The sequence below is a fragment of the Martes martes genome, assembly GCF_963455335.1.
Source record: "Martes martes genome assembly, chromosome: 1".
NCBI lineage: Eukaryota > Metazoa > Chordata > Mammalia > Carnivora > Mustelidae > Martes > Martes martes.
Genome location: NC_137888.1, coordinates 198,683,113 through 198,699,757, shown reverse-complemented (window position 1 = coordinate 198,699,757; position 16,645 = coordinate 198,683,113). Strand labels below are relative to the sequence as shown.

The following is a 16,645-nucleotide window of genomic DNA, read 5'->3' as shown; positions in this document are numbered from 1 at the left end:
GCCGCCGCCTCAGCCGCTTGTTTTGTTTCGACTTCTAGTTACGGCCGCGGGTGGCTAAGCGCCTAGCTGGTGACGCACTTCCGGTGGGAGCGGGCACGAGGCTGCGGGTAGCTCCGGGGCGGGCCCGGACGGAGGAGGCGGGGCTCCGGTGCCTTGGCTTCGCCCTGGCCCAGCTGGTGGCGTCCTGAGGTTCCGCCCAGAGACCCCGCCCCTTCCCAAATCAGAGTCCAAACGACACAGTGGGGATTCACAGCGGTTTATTGGGGGCCTGGTCAGACTGGGAACTTCGCCATGCAAAGACAGTAACCGGGGTGGGGCTGGGGGCTGGGGTAGGAATCCTGCAGGGGTCACTGGCAGGTGTTGTAGATCTGGACCTGCAGGTTGATGGCTTGAAGCACACTACGCATCTTGGCCTCCAGCCCATCCAGCTGGGCGGCTTTGCCTTCCAGGGCCCGCTCGTTCTCCTCATAGGTGCCCTCCAGCTCTAGAAGGGTCAGGTCTCAGCTGAAGGGTCCTTCTCCCACAGCCCCACACCGCTGGCGTTCCACCCACCCCAGTCCTCACCTTGCAACCGTTGCAGCTTGTCCTGAGCAGCCTGCAACAAGCTTCGAGCCTCATCCCGAAGCTGCTCTGCCCGCGCCTGTGCAGCCAGCACACCCTGGGCCTTGCGCTCAGCCAAGGCCTTCACCGTCTGGTACTGGTCGCCTACTGGGCCCTGCAGCAGCTGCAGATAGAGACGGCAAAGTCAGCGCGGTGGTACAGTGAAGGCCCTGCTTCTAGCCCAACCCCCACCAGCTGGCTCTGCCTCAACCCACCTGCTCAGCTTCCCGGGCACGACCCTGGGCATTGCCGGCTGTTTCTTCAGCGCTAGAGGCTGCCAGGCTATTCCCTGCTCGTTTCAATTTCAGAGCCTCCAGGAGACCATCCAACTGCTGAGCCCGTTCGCCTGCAGAGCTCAGTGCCTGCTCCGCACCTGCCACCTTCTCCTGCACCTGTCACAGGTGGACACAGGGTTAAACAGGTCTATGGGTGCATGCCCATAATCTTTTCCCATGATGTCCCAGAGAGACCACACCTGGTGCAGGGTTCGCTCGGTGTCCTGTGTGTCAACTACTGCCCCCTGAATGGCACCCTGAGCAGCACCCTGTGCCCTCTGGGCTTCCTCCAGTGCTGCCTGTACAGTTTCTGCCTTCTGTTTCTCACCCTCAGCCCGGCTCCTGAGGAAGAGAGGGAATTAGGGCCTGTAAGTATCAGGACCAGGTGTCAAGGATAGGGGCCAGGGTCATGATCAGACCTTGCCCGCCGTGCATCTTGTAGTAGCTGCTCTGCCCGACGCACATCTCCCACAGTACGGGCCAGGATTGTGTCCACATCTGCCAGGCTCCGGACTCTTTCTGCAATCGCGCCTGCCAGGTGCTGAATCTGCTCAGGTGATGCTGGGATGGAGAGCTCTAGCACTCGTGTGGCCACCATCTCAATGCTATCGGGATCAGCCCCCTCCTCTATGGGGACACAGGCAAGGCCTTAGGCACACAGATTCTCCAGCACAGGCATCGGATACAATCTTGGGGTGTGGGACCACACATGGAATGTGGGCTTGTTAATAGGCACAGTGACGGAACTATAAGTGGGCACAGGCTTGGGGTCATGGATTTGGGGACCACATAGGCAAAGGTTGAGGGACTAGACATGGGGTGATAAACACAGGTCCAGTGCAGGCCCTGACCCAAGTATGAACCTATGGACACAAGTATGAACACAGACACAGGGAAAACAACCACATGGCCTGGGCTACACGGGAGGCTCACGGCTGAGGAAGTCCTTCACATTCTGGATAAGTTCCCGAAGTTCTTGGTTGGCCTTCTCCACCTGTCCCCTGGAAGCATTAGCCTTGTCCAGAGCTGCCTGGGCCCGCTGCTGTGCCTCGCCTGCCTGCCGCCGGGTCTCAGCCACCTGGCTGAGGATGCCACCACCTTCTGCCAGTGCCCGCTGCAACTCTGCCTGTGTGTGCCTGGCCCGGCCCAGTGCCAGGTCTGCCATGGCTACTGCTCCGTTGCAGCCGAGGCCCCCACAGCGGGGTTGCCCATCCTCGTCCAGACAGCCGGCACCCCCACAAGGGCTTGTAGCACAGGGTGCATCCCCCGGGGGTCCACACACCTGCCAGGCACAGAAAAGTCAGGGCCCTGCAGAAGGAACAGCCACAGCCACAAGTCCCACCCCACGCTGTGCCTTACCAGTTCATTTATGGCTGTCAAGCTCAGGGAATGGGTACGGGCAGAGAGCTCGCCTAGTGCCCTCTGGTTGGCCATGTGTTTGCGGTTGAAGTCCTCCCTCTGGGCAGCCATTAGCTCCTCTGTCCGGTGCCGGATATCTGCTGAGTTGCTCACGGGGCTGGGCACTGTCAAGGCCGATGTGTTGGCACGATATTCTGCCTCTGCAGACAGACCGTGGGCGTGGCGGATGCTGTCATAGGCACCTACAGTGGGCAGAGGCTGGCAGTCAGCTAAAGATCACCTAACCCGGGGTGCCTGGGTTAAGCATCCAACTCTTGATTTCAGCTCAGGTCATAATTTCAGGGCTGTGAGATCAAGCCCTGCGTTGGGCTCTGTGCTGGGCGTGGAAACTGCTTAAGATTTCTCTCTCTCCTCCTCCCTCTCCCCTCCCTGCTCTCTCTCACTCTTAAAAAAAAAAAAAAAAAAAAAAAAAAAATCACCCAACCCTGGTCCACCTGCCAAGCTGGCCAACAGCTCACCCAGGAAGTTTGAATGCTTGAGCAGGTCTAGATGCTGATCCAGCTGCCGCAGTGTGAGATTAAGTGCAAGCCCATCTCGCTCCAGACTGCTCAGTGCATGGTTGGCATTGAAGTTCTCATCCTGCACATCTGTCAGTTCTGCCTCCAGCCGGGTCAGGTGCTCAGTGGCCTCTCCAATTTCACGCCTGTGCCAGTGGGGGGTGGTGTTTAGAGAAGCTTAGGCCCTGGTCCATTGGGTCTCTACCCCATCCCTCCACGTATCCTCAGGCCTATCCGCACCGCAGCTCCTCTGTGGCCTCCATGAGCTGTGCAGTGGAGGCAGCTGAGGCGTTGCGGGCACCCACAATCCCCTGCACAGTCCCCAGCTTCTCCTGTATGTGCCAGAAGCTGCTCTCAAAGGCGCCCAGCACACCCGTCTGCTGCAGCTCCTGCGCCCGCTGTTCCAGGCGCCGTGTACGGGCAGCCAAGTCCTGGACCACTCGGTCCCAGTCCCCGAAGCATGCGTGGCATGGGTGGCAAGCAGGAAAGACTCCTGAGAAGCCTCGGGCACACTGGTCACAGCGCACGCCTGACACGCCTGGGCGGCAGCTGCAGTGCCCTGTGGAGCGGTGACACTGAGGTGTGTCTATTCCACGAGGGTCACAGTCACAGGCTGCAGGAAAGGGCAGATCACAGAGTTAGGGTGCCAGTAGAGCATCCCAGGAAGCCACCTAGCTACCCTGGCCCTGTTGGCTTACCACGGCACTGCAACCCAGGGTCTCCCCAGTGGAGCTCCTGGCACTCAGAACAGGTTCTCCCACCAAAGCCAGCACGGCAGTGGCACTGCCCTGTGAACTAGAGCGGGAACAGGGCAGAGGTCAGTGCCTCCATCAGAGGCTAAGCTCTTGAGACTGGAGACAGACAGCTAGCCCCACCCACCCAGGGATCCACATAAGGGTCCTATACCTCATTGCAGGTGGGGCCTCTGGCTCGGCTTGGGTGGCAGGCACAGGGCTGGCAGCCATGGCCACTGGTAAGGTTCCAGAAGTTGGGGGCACAGCGGTCACAGCTAGGCCCCTGGACATTGGGGAGGCATGGGCACTGCCCACTGCTTGGGTCACAGTTGCAGTGGTCAGTGGATGGGCAATGCTGGGGATCTGTACCCAGCAAGTTGCAGACGCAGCCTGTGCCGGTCAAGCACATTAATCAAGGGGAGCCTGCACAGCAGACCCCGACCCCCCCCACAATCCCTTCCCAATCCCATACTCACGGTGACAGCTCTGTCGGGCAGCCTGCCCATGGAAGCCAGGCTTGCAGTGGGCACAGTGGGGCCCCTCCGTGTGGTGTAAGCAGCGCAGGCACTGTCCCGTGCGGGGGTCACAGGCATCAGGGTCCATGGGGTCAATGTTCCCACTGCACTCACACGGTTGGCACTGGCCACCCGGCCTTGACGGGTCCCCAAAGTACCCAGGGGCACAAGCATCGCACCGCGGCCCTGCCCACAGATGGGGAAGGCATGAGTGTTCAGTTCGGCTGCCCCACCCTGACCCCACACCTGCACCTCATCTACTCACCTGTGTAGCCTGCCCTACAGTGGCACACGATCTGCTGGGAGTACCCATCCCGATGGCAGGAAGTAGCAAAGTGCCGCCGGCTCCCAGGGCCTTCAGGGCAGGGACAGGGCCGGCACTGGCCCCCATATGGGAGCCGTGGGTCCCCATGGAAGCCAGCAATGCACCTTCAGGGAGTGACAGGAAGAGAGATGTGATCCCGGAGCTGCCTTCCCACCCACCCACCCACTCCTAGTTGCTCCAGGCTCACCTTTCACAGTGCTCACCCCCTGTATGATCACGGCAGCCCAGGCAAGTGCCCGTGTGGGTGTCACACTCGTCTGCGTGCCCGTTGCAGACACATGGCTGGCAGCTAGGAAATCCCCACTGGCCACGCTGGCAGCGATCACAGCGAAGCCCGAAGGCCCCAGTTCGGCAGGGGCATTGGCCACTGGTCCCTTCACACAGGCCACTGAGTGCCCCCTCGGAGCTGCACTGGCAGGCTGGGGGCAAGGCAGAGGCTGAGCCAGGGAAGGGGTCTGAGGGAATCTAGGTGGGGTTAGCGTAGGAAAGTCGGGGGAATCAAAGAGAACTTCCAGTGCCCCAGTGCTGGGAGTGTGGGGCCTAAGGCAGAGTCAGAGGAAGAAAGAAGCACGGTCAGAGGGAGGGAGGAAGCCAGTTGTGGCAAGGAGAGAGAATAAGAGGGAAGAAAGGCAGACAGGTACCTTGACAGCCTGTGGGGCCAAAGCCGTAGAAGCCAGGGGCACAGACGTCACAGCGGCGCCCCACCACCGCAGGCTTACACAGGCACTGGCCGCCATGGGGATCACACTCAGAACTTAGGGAGCCCTGAGGGTCACACTGACAGGCTGTGGGGCAGGGGGAGAGGGCCAAGTCAGGCTGGGGTCCCATACCTCTGCCCCACCAGCCCACAGCACAGACACTCACGCAAGGCACCGTTGTAGAGGATGGCGGACAGGCTGATGAGGAGGGGGGCGCAGGCCTCAGAGGGAGGGGTCTTACTGGGCACCAGCCCCTCCTCATGGCAGCGGTAGCGTTCAAAGGTGGCACGGCGCTCCAGAGCCTCGGCGTCCCCCCCACTAAACATCTCTAGCACCAGGACACGGGGCAGCAGCACCAGCTGAAGCGATGAGCAAGGAAGAGTGAGGCCCAGACCCAGGACCCTATTGGCACTGCCAGAGAAATGAGCACCCCCACCCCGGCCTGCCTCTTCCATCACGGGCTCCTCCCGTCCAGCCGCCGGTACAGGTCCCATCTCACAGACCCTGCCTTCTTGGTCAGTGCGGGGAAAGGGGCTATTCACCGAGTCAACGAGCAGGCTGGGTCCAGGGTAGGGAGCGTCCATCTGGGCGCTTCCCCCTGTTCGCACCAGCTTCAGATGTACTTTGTAAGACATGCCAGGCTCAAGGCAGACAGGTCTGGGAAACACCATATACCTGGGGGGAGAAAAACACAGGTATGGGGTTCACCCAGGGTCCCTATTCCCACCAGCCTAGGCCTCCCCAACCCGAACACCAGCAACCAACTCACTGGCCAAGAAAGATACCAGGTAGGGCTGAGTCATGCCGACAGACAGCTGGACAGACTGACAGAGAAACCATACAGGAGATTCCCACAAACATGCCTCACCAGAGTCCTATACCTGTGCAGACCCATCTCTGAAAACACTCCCTACAACCTTGCAACCCACACAGCATTTTCCCAGCACAAATACCTGCCAATTTTTATTCAATGGCCTCCTCGTACTTCCTCCAACCTTGACCTCCAACCTCTGCTCTTCTTCATCAACACTACACCATCCCCCCTCTGCCACCTGGCCTTGCCTTTCCTAGGTCATTCTCATCCTCCTGCAAACCCATGCTAGGGTTTTTTTATCCCCCTTGAAAACATCTTCCCTCAATCCCTGAGTCTCCCTTAGCTGTTACCTTGTCTTTGCTTTCCTTCCCAACAGATTCCTAAAACTAGACTGTGGTCACTGCCTCCACTCTAGCCTCCCATGCCAATGGAGTTTCTATGCCAACATGCCAAGGGGACAGCCTGTACCAAGCTCACCATCAACCTCCATGAGGCCAAACCCAGCAGCCTCTTCTCTGTTCCCATCTCCTCAAGCATTTAGCAACATGTCGTGAAAGCAGGGCATCCTTCTTCCTGAGACACTCTTCTCTCCCCTTCTGGAATCCTGTCCACACTCCTGATTTTCCCCCACCCCCACCTCCTCCTTCCCTACTGGCCTCAAACACCCCAAAGCTTGGTTCTGGTCTTCCTTCCTTTCTCTGGTCATTTCATTTAGACCTATCCCTTTAGTAACAAGTCCCAAACTTATATCTCCAACTTGAGGCCTCCCAGTAATTCCAGACACAGAAATCCAACCACCCGCTGGACTTTTCTTCCATCCCTAAGTACCCCGGAACTGCTTCTCCCTATGTCTCTATCCAGTAAAGGGCCCAATCCTAACCCAGATGAACAAGACCAAAATGCTAGAGTCATCTTTCCACTTTCTCTCCCTTGCCTACATGTCTAAGCCATCAGCTCTGCCGCTGGAACCCTCCGGAACCTTCATCTTGCCACAATTGCCACTAAACCTCTGGCCAACCCACTGTCACTCAGCTAACTGAACAACCTCCACCTTTAAGTCTATTTTCCATTCAGCAAGTAGACGGATCTTTGTTAAATCGCAATTGGAAAAATGTCTATAATGGATACGGCCCATTACATGCTGTTCTCTCCACTTCTGTGTATTGTTTGAATACTTACATAATAAAATGTGAAAAAAGGTGATAAAAAAAGGTACATGACGGGGCGCCTGGGTGGCTCAGTGGGTTAAAGCCTCTGCCTTCAGCTCAGGTCATGATCCCAGGGTCCTGGGATCGAGCCCCGCATCGGGCTCTCTGCTCTGTGGAGAGCCTGCTTCCTCCTCTCTCTCTGCCTGCCTCCCTGCCTACTTGTGATCTCTCTCTCTGTCAAATAAATAAATAAAATCTTTAAAAAAAAAAAAAAAGGTACATGAAACAAATACAACCCAAAATGTAAGAAAACAATCATCAGACCAGTCACATCCCTGCTCAGAAGGCTCTGATGCCTTCCCTTCCCCTGTGGGCATTCCCTGTAGTGACACTGAATGGCTTCCCATTAATTCCAGCCACAGGCCTCTGGAACTTAGACCCCTAAGAGAGCAGGCCTTGTTCTACTCCTTCTTCTGACCTGTGCCATTCCTAACAGCGCCTGGCAGACAGCCCTCAGGAGAAAGCACTTGAAGCAAAGGACAGATGAATGAGCGGCAGCATCTTCCAAGTGCCCTTCAGGGAATTATGGCTGGCCCACAATCCTCCACCGTTACAAATGCTACTACCATTAGTACCCTCACCGGGTTTCTGGTCGCAGAGTCCCTGGGATGTGGTCATCCTTGGGCAGCACATGCCCACACAGGCTGTGGGCAGACACAGGCCCTGGGCGCTGCACAGTCACTTCCATCTCTGCCCATTGCTCAGGGACCTGGGGGGAGGGGATGATGAAGGAAATGCTACCAGACCCCGAGGTTTGGCTCAGGGTCAGGTTTCAGAGGGTCTGACCTGGGGCTCCAAGCGCAGCAGCAGGTCGTAGTCCATGGCTCTAGGCACAGAGGTGACCAGGAACTCCAGCGTCTGACCTTCCTGCAGCCTAACAAGGCCCCGGCCTGTCCAGGATGGAGTCCCACTAGGGGTCACCAAGCGCTCCACCACATCAACCATCTGTGAGGGGCGCAGGGCAGTGGGGGTGCTCAGGTAAGAACCATCTCTTCGGCCACAGCCTGTCCTCACACCCAGCTCTTCAGCTGAGGCCCTGTCCAAGGCTGGACACCCTGCCCAGACAAAGTACCACCCATAACGCCACCTCTCCAACCCAAGCCCTGCCCCCCAACGTGGCCCCCTACCTGCCCTTGGGTGTCCTCGGCCTCCCAAGTTAGGTGGTCCAGGAAGGGCCGGAAGTAGCCAGGCTGCACCTGCTCACAGCGTCGCCCCACCATGTGCTGGCGACAGCGGCACTGACCTGTGGCCTCATTGCACCTGGGAAGCCCAGAGTTACTCAAGAAGGGCCCTTTATCCTGCCCAGGATCTTTTCCCACCCCTCCTGGGACCCCTTATACAGCACTCACTGGGGATCCAAGGCACCACCCACGTCGCAATCACACGGACGGCAGCCAAGCAGATCATGGCTCAGGCCCCAGTGACCAGGCTAGGGGAGAGGAGGATGCTGGGGGCTAGAAATAGACCCCTTTGCCACCCATCCGGGAATCCAGTGACAGCTCTCAGCCTCTACCACCCCTTGGTGAACACACAGTCCCTAGACCATGGCTCCTACCCTTCACCTCCCAGATCTGATGCCTCTCAGCCAGGAATGGACCCTAAGGTCTCAGCACCCACCCAGTGGGACACAGACACCACCCTCTCGCCCTGTGCTCTGAGGATAAGTGCAGGACCCCAGAACCCCAAGCCCCTCTAGTCATACCAGGCAGCGGTTACAGCCACGTCCAGTCACTAGACGCTTGCAGAAACAGGTTCCACTGTTGGGGTCACAGGAGGTGACCCCAGGCACTGTGCCCCGTGCATCACACTGACACCCTGCAGGGAAGAAGACCCATTACACTCTGGGGAGCTGTGGCAGTGCTGCTGTTGAGTTGAGTCAAAAGTAAGAAGTCACGGGTTAAGGTCAGTACAGGAGCTAGGGCAAGAAGCACATACGCCGGCAGCCTGCAGGGTCGCTGGCACTGAGCCCAAAGAAGCCGTCACGGCATTGCTGGCAGCGAGAGCCCACCACATGTTCTTTGCAGCGACACTGGCCCGAAACCAGCCCCATAGCAGGATCATCATGGGGATCACAGCGACCACCGTCTTGGGAACCCATGGGGTCACAGTCACAGGCTGAGGGCAAAAAGAGATGTAGGATCACCCTTATCCCAACTAGCCCAGCACCACCCATCTCCCAAGCCTCCCCGACACTGGATTCCCAGCCTGGCTCCACCCTCCACCCCCCACCACCACTACAAGCCCCTGCAACTTGGACAGCAGTCTGGCTTCCTAGCTCCTACCTCAGACTCAGCCTTCCCTCTCCCATGCCCAACCCCAGCCTCACAGCGGCACACAGCTGGGTCCCGCAGGTCCTTGCTTGGGTCACGGTAGAAGAAGGGTCGGCAGAGCTCACAGTGGCGCCCAGCTGTATTGTGCTGACATCCGTCACACACGCCTCCACTCACGTTGCCAGACGCCAGGTATACGGCCATGTCAAAGTGGCAGCTGTGGGCGTGCCCATGGCACTCACACTCTTGGGGAAGGGAAAGACAGGACAAAGGCCAGTTGAGGGACCACGTCCTGATGATAAGGGGTTTTGGGGTCCCACTGACACAGCAGGTCCCTGCCACAGGCCAGAATTTGTGGGTGGGGGGTTCAGGTACTTAAAGGTTTCAGCATCACACTGAGCCCCTGCCCAGAGTAGACTGGAAGAGAGTTAAGGGAGTCCCTAGGAGCATCAAGGCCTGATACCCTTTGGACATAGCCTGGGTGTTAGACGCTTGACCACCCAGCTCTAAGTTCTACCCATGGCATAGCCAGGCCACAGCGTTCTGGGGATAGAGGGGCCAGGATCTCACTTACTCCTGCAGGCATGACTGTGGCCATCCTCAGCTGGACGCCAGGGCAAGTCATGATAGAAATCCTGACACTGCTCACAGTTGAGGCCACGAGTGTTGTGTTTGCAGACGCAGGCCCCATGAACCTAGGAGGCAGGCAGGCAAGTGATCAGCACTGTCCAGCCAGGCCTGTCGTTGCCCCCAGCCCTATTCCAGCCAGCTTAAGTCCCTCACCATGCCCTCAGCATGGGCTGGTGCTCCTGGGGCAGGTGCACACTGCGAGGCATGTCCATAACAGAAGCAGTTGCCACGCACAACCAGCTCATAGAGGGCGTAATAGTATTTCTCACGGATCTCCCGCCGTGGGTCGAGCAGGTTGTCCCCCAGTGTGTGCAGCCGTGTCAGGTTCACCCGTAGGTTGGTGATCTTCAGCAGGTCTAAGTGGGGGGGGAAGGATAAGGAACCAGTTGGCCAGGAAGACCTCTTGTTGCCCCATGCCCACTCAGGGGTTGCAGCTGCCAAGGTCACCTTGGGAGACCTCCTGTCTACTGCTATCTGAGCTAAATTGGACTTGGCACCTGCCTTAAGAAGCACCCAAAATAGCTACTGAGGTCCCAAATAGCAGTTGGATGCTGGGACTGTGCCAGGCTCAAAGAGAGGAACACTCACTCTGGATCCGTGGGCTATATGGGTCTGGGATAGGGATGGCAGGATCCAGCACACGATAGATGACCTGGAGGGACATGGAGCCATTAGAGACACTGAACCCTGCTTCAGGCCCATCATCCCCCATCTTCCTGCCCCATGTCATATCCCAGTTCTCACCTCGCCTTCAGTAGATGGCTCAATCTCTGAGTAGCGGGACTCACAGACTATGTCATCCCAATGCCGTGGGGGGGCCAGTGGGACTCCTGGAAAGTCAGCCCCACAGTCATAGGAAAAATATCGGTACACATGCCAGGTGCGTCCAAAGTCAGCTGAGCGCTCCACCAGCATGGCAGCAGGACGAAATGTCTGGGTGGGGTGCACGGCTGATCAGTGAGTATCAGGACTCAAGTCCAGCCCAGGCCCATCAAGAGAGCCCTGCTCCCAGCTGGGGCTTGCCCCTAAGCAGCTCACGGGCAGGTGGGGGTGACCGCTGGAAGCCAAGCAATAATCAGGGAGGGTAGCCACTGCTTGGGGGAAGACTCGGGGTCATAGGGCCCAGGGAGGCAGCACCTAATCCAGCCTCAGGTTGGGGCAGCATGGGAAAGGCCTGGAGGCAGAAGGCAACAGAAGGTGTGGGAGATGAAGGAACTTCCCATGCAGCCAGAACACAGCATATGAGCTCAGTGGGCCGGGCTAAGGAGCTGGGACTCTGTTCAGAGGGTAATGGGGAGCCAAGCAGGGTGATTCAAGCAGGCTCCCAGACATGCGGGCACCTTGAAGGTCATAATGAGGTGCGTGAAATGAAACTCAGCCTCCAAGTCCAGCTGGATGGTGACCACGGGGACACCTGGGGCAGGAGTTGGAGGTCAGGGACTTGAGACTACAGGTGGGCAACCCTGCTCACCCCATGCCCCCCGCCCACGACCTCACCATTCTCTGACTGCCACCAGGCTGTCCGGCGCTGTGGTGCAAAGCTGGTAACTACATTCTGGATGCGATGGCTGTTTGGGTTGTCTCTAGCAGAGAAGGGGTGCCGGGAGTCACACAGGAAGCACTTCTTCTCATCCTGGGTTGGGTCAGAGTCAAGGTCAGGGTCAGTGCCTCAGGCAGTGCCAGCACCCCCCCCCCAAGACCCTCATCCCACCCAGCCTCACCTGTAGGTGACTAACGATGCAGTAGGGTTGGGGGCCATGCAAGCCACAGGTGGAGGAGGCAGTCAGTCTGTCAGCACGGCCCACTAGCAGGTCACCTGTGGCAGGGTAGCAGCTTCCCCTCGAACAGCCTGGCACATCCGGGACGAGGGCCTGGGCCAGGGCGGTGGCCAGCACTGCGAACAGTGGGTCAGCCAGTTCTGCTGAGCTCCCACCCAGTAGCCCCAGGGCTGGCTCCCCCAGGACCCACCATCACATCCCACAAACCCCAGGCCTTTTCAGGCCCTCTCACCACTCAGCAGTAGGCCCAGTCGAAGTGCCCAGGGCCTGGGCTGTCCCCACAGGTCCCTCCCTCGGCCCCCTGAGGCCCGCTCCATCCTGAAGAGGAGAGGAATCCAGATGAGGGGTGATAAGAGGTTCCGAACCTGTGCCCACCTTCCCCCTCCCTTGGGGTCCCCTGCAGACCCTGCCCCCCGTAACTCTGAGCTGATTTCCCACTCAATCCTCCGGCTGGCCGCCCCTCCACTAGCTGAGTCCTGCGACTTTGAGCAAAGTTGAGAAGCACGGCAAGAAGGAAAGCATGGAGCGGATCTTGGGCAGGAGTGCAATACCATGTGGAGGTTCCCCTCCCACCTCTCCAGAAACAACCCTCATTCTAGACACAGGCAAGCTCCCCTGCAAATCTTTATTGCGCTCCCTTGTCCAGGCCTGTGCAGAACAAGGGAAAGGGGGGTTGGCTTTAGGCCACCACAGTTTGGGGGCATAGCAAGGAGGGGGTGTGGCATGAACAAAGGAAAGGAGACTGATCTGAGACTTCAAATGGTCCACGGAACACAGCTTTTGTCCCTAGCATTGTAGAAGCTGTGGATGTCACCATCAATGAGGCTGCTCAGTCCCGGGGCTCCAGCATAAGCAGGGAGGTGAGAAGGAACACACAGAGACATCAAGCTCCTCTATTTAGGGATGTGGGAAATTTCAGGTTGGCCTGGACCGAGCAACAGGACAAGATGGGGGTAGGAGGAGAGATGGAGATAGGCGATCCCCTGCCCAAGTCACGGCTCCTGGGCTCTCCATCTCCCTTAATCACTACAACAAGAAGGCACAGGAAGTGCTGTCTCCGTTTCCCAGCGTGAAGGTGGGTGCTGGGCCGTCGACGACAGACAGCGAGTGAATCCAGATCTTATGGCTAAGTATCCACTCCATATCTTCTGGACTACCGGGAGGCCAGAGCCCGGGCCTGGAATGCGAACTGCAAGCTAGTGCCCCACCCTGGCCCCTGGGACCACAGGCGGTGACCAAGGACTCCACAGGTCTGTAGGGCCAGGGCCTAGTGGATCTGAGCTCCCACAGCTGTGCCCACTCTGTTTGGGGCCAGGTGGAGAGTAGCCAGAGCTGCGGGACCAGGGGAGAAAGCTGGGGGTTCTTCGGGGGAATCACCTGAAGAACCCCCAGCTTTCTCAAGAAGTCTCTTGAGCAGGGCAGCAGTCAGACTACTAGACTTTAAGGGTCTCTGGGAGTTATTCCTGTTATCTGGAGTAGGGGTCTCCAGTTACCCCGGGGTTCTTGTAGTCAACCTGAGGGTCTCAGGGATACTAGAGGTGACTCAGAATTTTAGATCACTCAGGAAAGGATCTACCAGGTTCGAAGGCACTAGATCGCCTCTGTCGAGTTTTACAGGATATCTGGTTTCTCAAGGACAGAGGATCACTGGAGGATATCATGCGGTCCCATGGGGAGTTACTCAGGGTCAGCAGGCACTCAGTGGGGTCCTTGGTCTCTCAAGGTCAGGAGATTCTTGGGTCAATCACTCCCAGAGTCTCTCTTACTGGCATGGCATCCACAGACCGCAGTCAGCAGGTGGCATACACATTTGCCCACAGCCGCCTGTGCTCAGCAGCTCTGCTGCCCACTGCTCCAGGGTCCACGGGGTGGCCACCTTCTTGCCCTCTGTCTGTTCGTTCTGCACCAAGGGACGCTCCAACCCTGAGGATCATGTCCTGTGAGCCACCCTCTGACCTTTGGCCCTACTCCCTGACCCTGGTCCTCAATTCTGTCATGACCTTAACTCTGACCCCAGTCCTAAATGAGTTCTAACCCTAATCAAAATTCTATCCCTGTTCTGAACTTTGACCCCAGCCCTGACCCTCCCACACCATCCCCGTTCTGACTCTGACCCTCCCATCTGACGCTTATCCCACCCTATTGCCACCCCACTGTGGCCCATCCATTACCTTCTAGCTGGTTCCAGCTGTTCTGCACCCACTTCAGCAGCTCTTGGACCTCTGCTCGTGCCTGCTGGGCCCACTCTCCTGAGGCCTGCCCCGTGGCCACCAGGCTATCTATCTGTGCCCTTCTGCAACTCTGCCAAGCCTAGTAGGGCCACCTGCAGCTCAGAGCAGGACCCAACCTGAAACCCACCCCACCTAGATCCTACTGTCTTAGGCATTTTGCTACCTAAGGTTCTTGGGGTGGGGGGTGCAGGGTAGGGGGTTTTAGAGCTGAGACCCTGCCTCAGTCCAGCAGAGCCCAGTCCCAGCCTAAATCCCACCTGTGAGACCTCAATGCCCCATGTACCCATCTCACTTGCCTAGGCCCCAGCCATGAAACTGTTTCCTGGGCTGGCCGTTGACTCTGGGCTAAAAGGGTTCTGCAAGCCACAGCTGCACTGGATAGATCCCCCAGGACTCGGGTCATCTCCACTGCCAGTGTCATCTGGGCCAGGTGCCCTGCCAACTGGGGCAAAGGTCAAAGGATCACTGGGAGGTCGCAGCAGGGTAGCAACTAAGTAGGGTGCTTTCATGGTCTCTGTACTTAGCAGCGCCACAGTATCACAGTGGCTCAAGGATCTCAGGGGGAGAATAGGGATAATAGCAGCCACTGAACAAGAGGTGTGAAAGAGCTGAGGGGTATGGGTGGGGTGTCACCTCCTGTACACTGGCCTCCAGGCCTCGGGAGTATTCGTTTTGCCGCCTGCAGCCCTCGCTCTGCAGCCCTTGTGTGACTTCTCACCTCAGCCAGCACCCCCTGAACATCCAGGGCTTGGTCCTTGGCCCTAACTGTCCCCTCCCTGAAGGGTGCAGATGATCAGTTGGGCATCCCTTTCCTCCCCACCCTCTGACCTCTGCTTCCATCCTTCCGGCCCTTCACCTGCTCTCCTGGGCCTGATGGAGGACACCTTCAGCTCTGGGCAGTTCCTGTGGTATCTGGTGCAGGGAGGGCACCCTGGATCTGAACCCGCAGGAGGGCAAGGCCCACTGCCCCACTCTGGGGAAGGGGAACCACCAGACCACACCATGCCACAGCTCCACACTCACAGCACCTGCACCTTCATCTGTGGCAACTGGGGTAGGAATCTCAGATGTGAACTCTGACCTCTGACCCAACAAACCCTGACCCTGACCTCTCATACTCTGCCTCTGACATGGCTACCTGGTGTGCTGGGGGCTAACAAGAGCCAGGTGTTAGGGGCGCCTGGGTGGCTCAGTGGGTTAAGCCTCTGCCTTCGGCTCAAGTCATGATCTCGGGGTCCTGGGATTGAGCCCCTGTATCAGGCTGTCTGCTCAGCAGGGAGCCTGCTTCCTCCTCTCTCTCTGCCTGCCTGTCTGCCTACTTGTGATCTCTCTCTCTCTAAAATAATAATAATAATAATAATAAAAGAGCCAGGTGTTAAATTTTCAGGAATTTTGTGACTCAGCTTGTAATCGGTAGGTAGACTAAAATCAGCCATGGTGGATTTACTTACACCATGGAAACTGGCAAACACTACATATCAATTCCCTCTGACCTCCAGCCAACTGTTAAGTATTTGCCAGGGGACTAGTACTCCCACCTGACCCCTGGTCAGGCCTTATGAGTAGTCCTCATTCTGGAAGGAGTATCATAGCAGTGTCCCAGATGCCCACCTCTCCCCGCCCTTGGCTGTGAACAGACACACAACAAGCAGACAGGTACCCAGGAGGAAATGCTGGGATCTGCACATGCTTGCACATGGGCTATGGTGGCCACATCCCAGTGCCCCTTGCCTGAAGCCATGTGTCCAGGGCCTGGATTCCTATAGTGCTTGCCGTGGCCTGGATTTGCTGCAGCTGGTAGGGGTGGGTCAGATGTGGAATGTGTCTCCTGCAGTCCTATGGCCAAGCTATGGTTCCCTATAATTCCCCCCTTGGCTCCCATTCATGGCCCCAGTGGCTCTGTACCAGTTGCTGATGCTGCTCTAAGGGTGTGGCAGCTATGCCCAGGCTATCAGAAGAGTTATAGGAAGCAAGCAGAGCCTACTGGGCAGTGTGCAGGGTCCCAGGACAAGAGGGAAGAGCACGGGGTCCAGGAACACAGGCCAGCCCAGATCCCCAACCCCTGCATTCCTGCCAACCAGACAGGTGACCCAGTGAGAAATGCATGTCCCAAATCCTCTATTGCCCTACACCCAGGTTACTGCTAGAAGAGAGTCCTCGCCTCAGCAAAACCCCTATAATGATCCATATCTCCACCCACCACTCCAGCTTTAACTAGGAGTCTCAGAAGCTGTGGATCCAACATCTGGACCCTGTTGACCAGCTCCTTCAGTTTCAGCTCCCACACAGCTGTCCCTGTCCCTGGCTGGCCCATCCCCTGCAGCAACTGCTCCGTCCACCACCAGGCCTCTCAGGCCTTTCCCAGGATGCTGTCTTGTTCTCTAAATGTTCTCACAAGCTGGGCTCCAAGCAGGGCCTCCTGGGAAAGCAGGGCAGTTGAGGAGACCTGGGCCGCAGTATCTGCAGGGGATGGCAGGGATGGATAGAGGGGAGACTCTGGGCTCCACTGGCTGAGGCAGGGCCAATCAGCCTTCTGGGCTCCCCAGGTACATAAGCAAGGACACCTAGTCCATTCCTTCTGCCCCAGCCTAGCCCCTACCCTCACCTGCCCACCCACCCTACTACCAGGCCCTACCTTGGGCTCCTGTAGT

The 16,645-nt window shown here is 57.9% G+C and overlaps 1 protein-coding gene across 1 annotated transcript; it reads right to left on the bottom strand.

Moving 5' to 3' along the window:
• Positions 1–239: 239 nt before the first annotated feature.
• On the bottom strand, positions 240–12,216 carry LOC308346571 (laminin subunit beta-2). Its single transcript, XM_080809624.1, has 33 exons — positions 12,169–12,216; positions 11,996–12,081; positions 11,707–11,879; positions 11,483–11,618; positions 11,326–11,399; positions 10,730–10,918; positions 10,574–10,637; positions 10,139–10,341; positions 9,930–10,050; positions 9,412–9,600; positions 9,021–9,200; positions 8,788–8,900; positions 8,435–8,514; positions 8,213–8,345; positions 7,872–8,030; positions 7,667–7,794; positions 5,606–5,738; positions 5,230–5,422; positions 5,007–5,150; positions 4,553–4,784; positions 4,306–4,469; positions 4,002–4,226; positions 3,698–3,915; positions 3,490–3,586; positions 3,032–3,404; positions 2,753–2,937; positions 2,235–2,476; positions 1,809–2,157; positions 1,295–1,502; positions 1,076–1,217; positions 816–992; positions 565–724; positions 240–484 (listed from the first exon to the last, which is right to left on the bottom strand). The coding sequence occupies exons 2-33, from the start codon at positions 12,078–12,080 to the stop codon at positions 348–350; spliced, it is 5,406 nt and encodes a 1,801-aa protein (XP_080665750.1). The 5' UTR covers position 12,081; positions 12,169–12,216; the 3' UTR covers positions 240–347.
• Positions 12,217–16,645: the final 4,429 nt, after the last annotated feature.

Excerpts from the sequence above, each read along its gene's own strand:
- LOC308346571 (XM_080809624.1), bottom strand. The coding sequence starts at position 12,080 with ATGGAGCGGGCCTCAGGGGGCCGAGGGAGGGACCTGTGGGGACAGCCC. Across the intron at positions 11,880-11,995 it reads ACTGGGCCTACTGCTGAGTG|TGCTGGCCACCGCCCTGGCC; the intron begins GTGAGAGGGCCT and ends CACTGTTCGCAG. Across the intron at positions 4,785-5,006 it reads TGGCCCCACAGGCTGTCAAG|CCTGCCAGTGCAGCTCCGAG; the intron begins GTACCTGTCTGC and ends CCTTGCCCCCAG.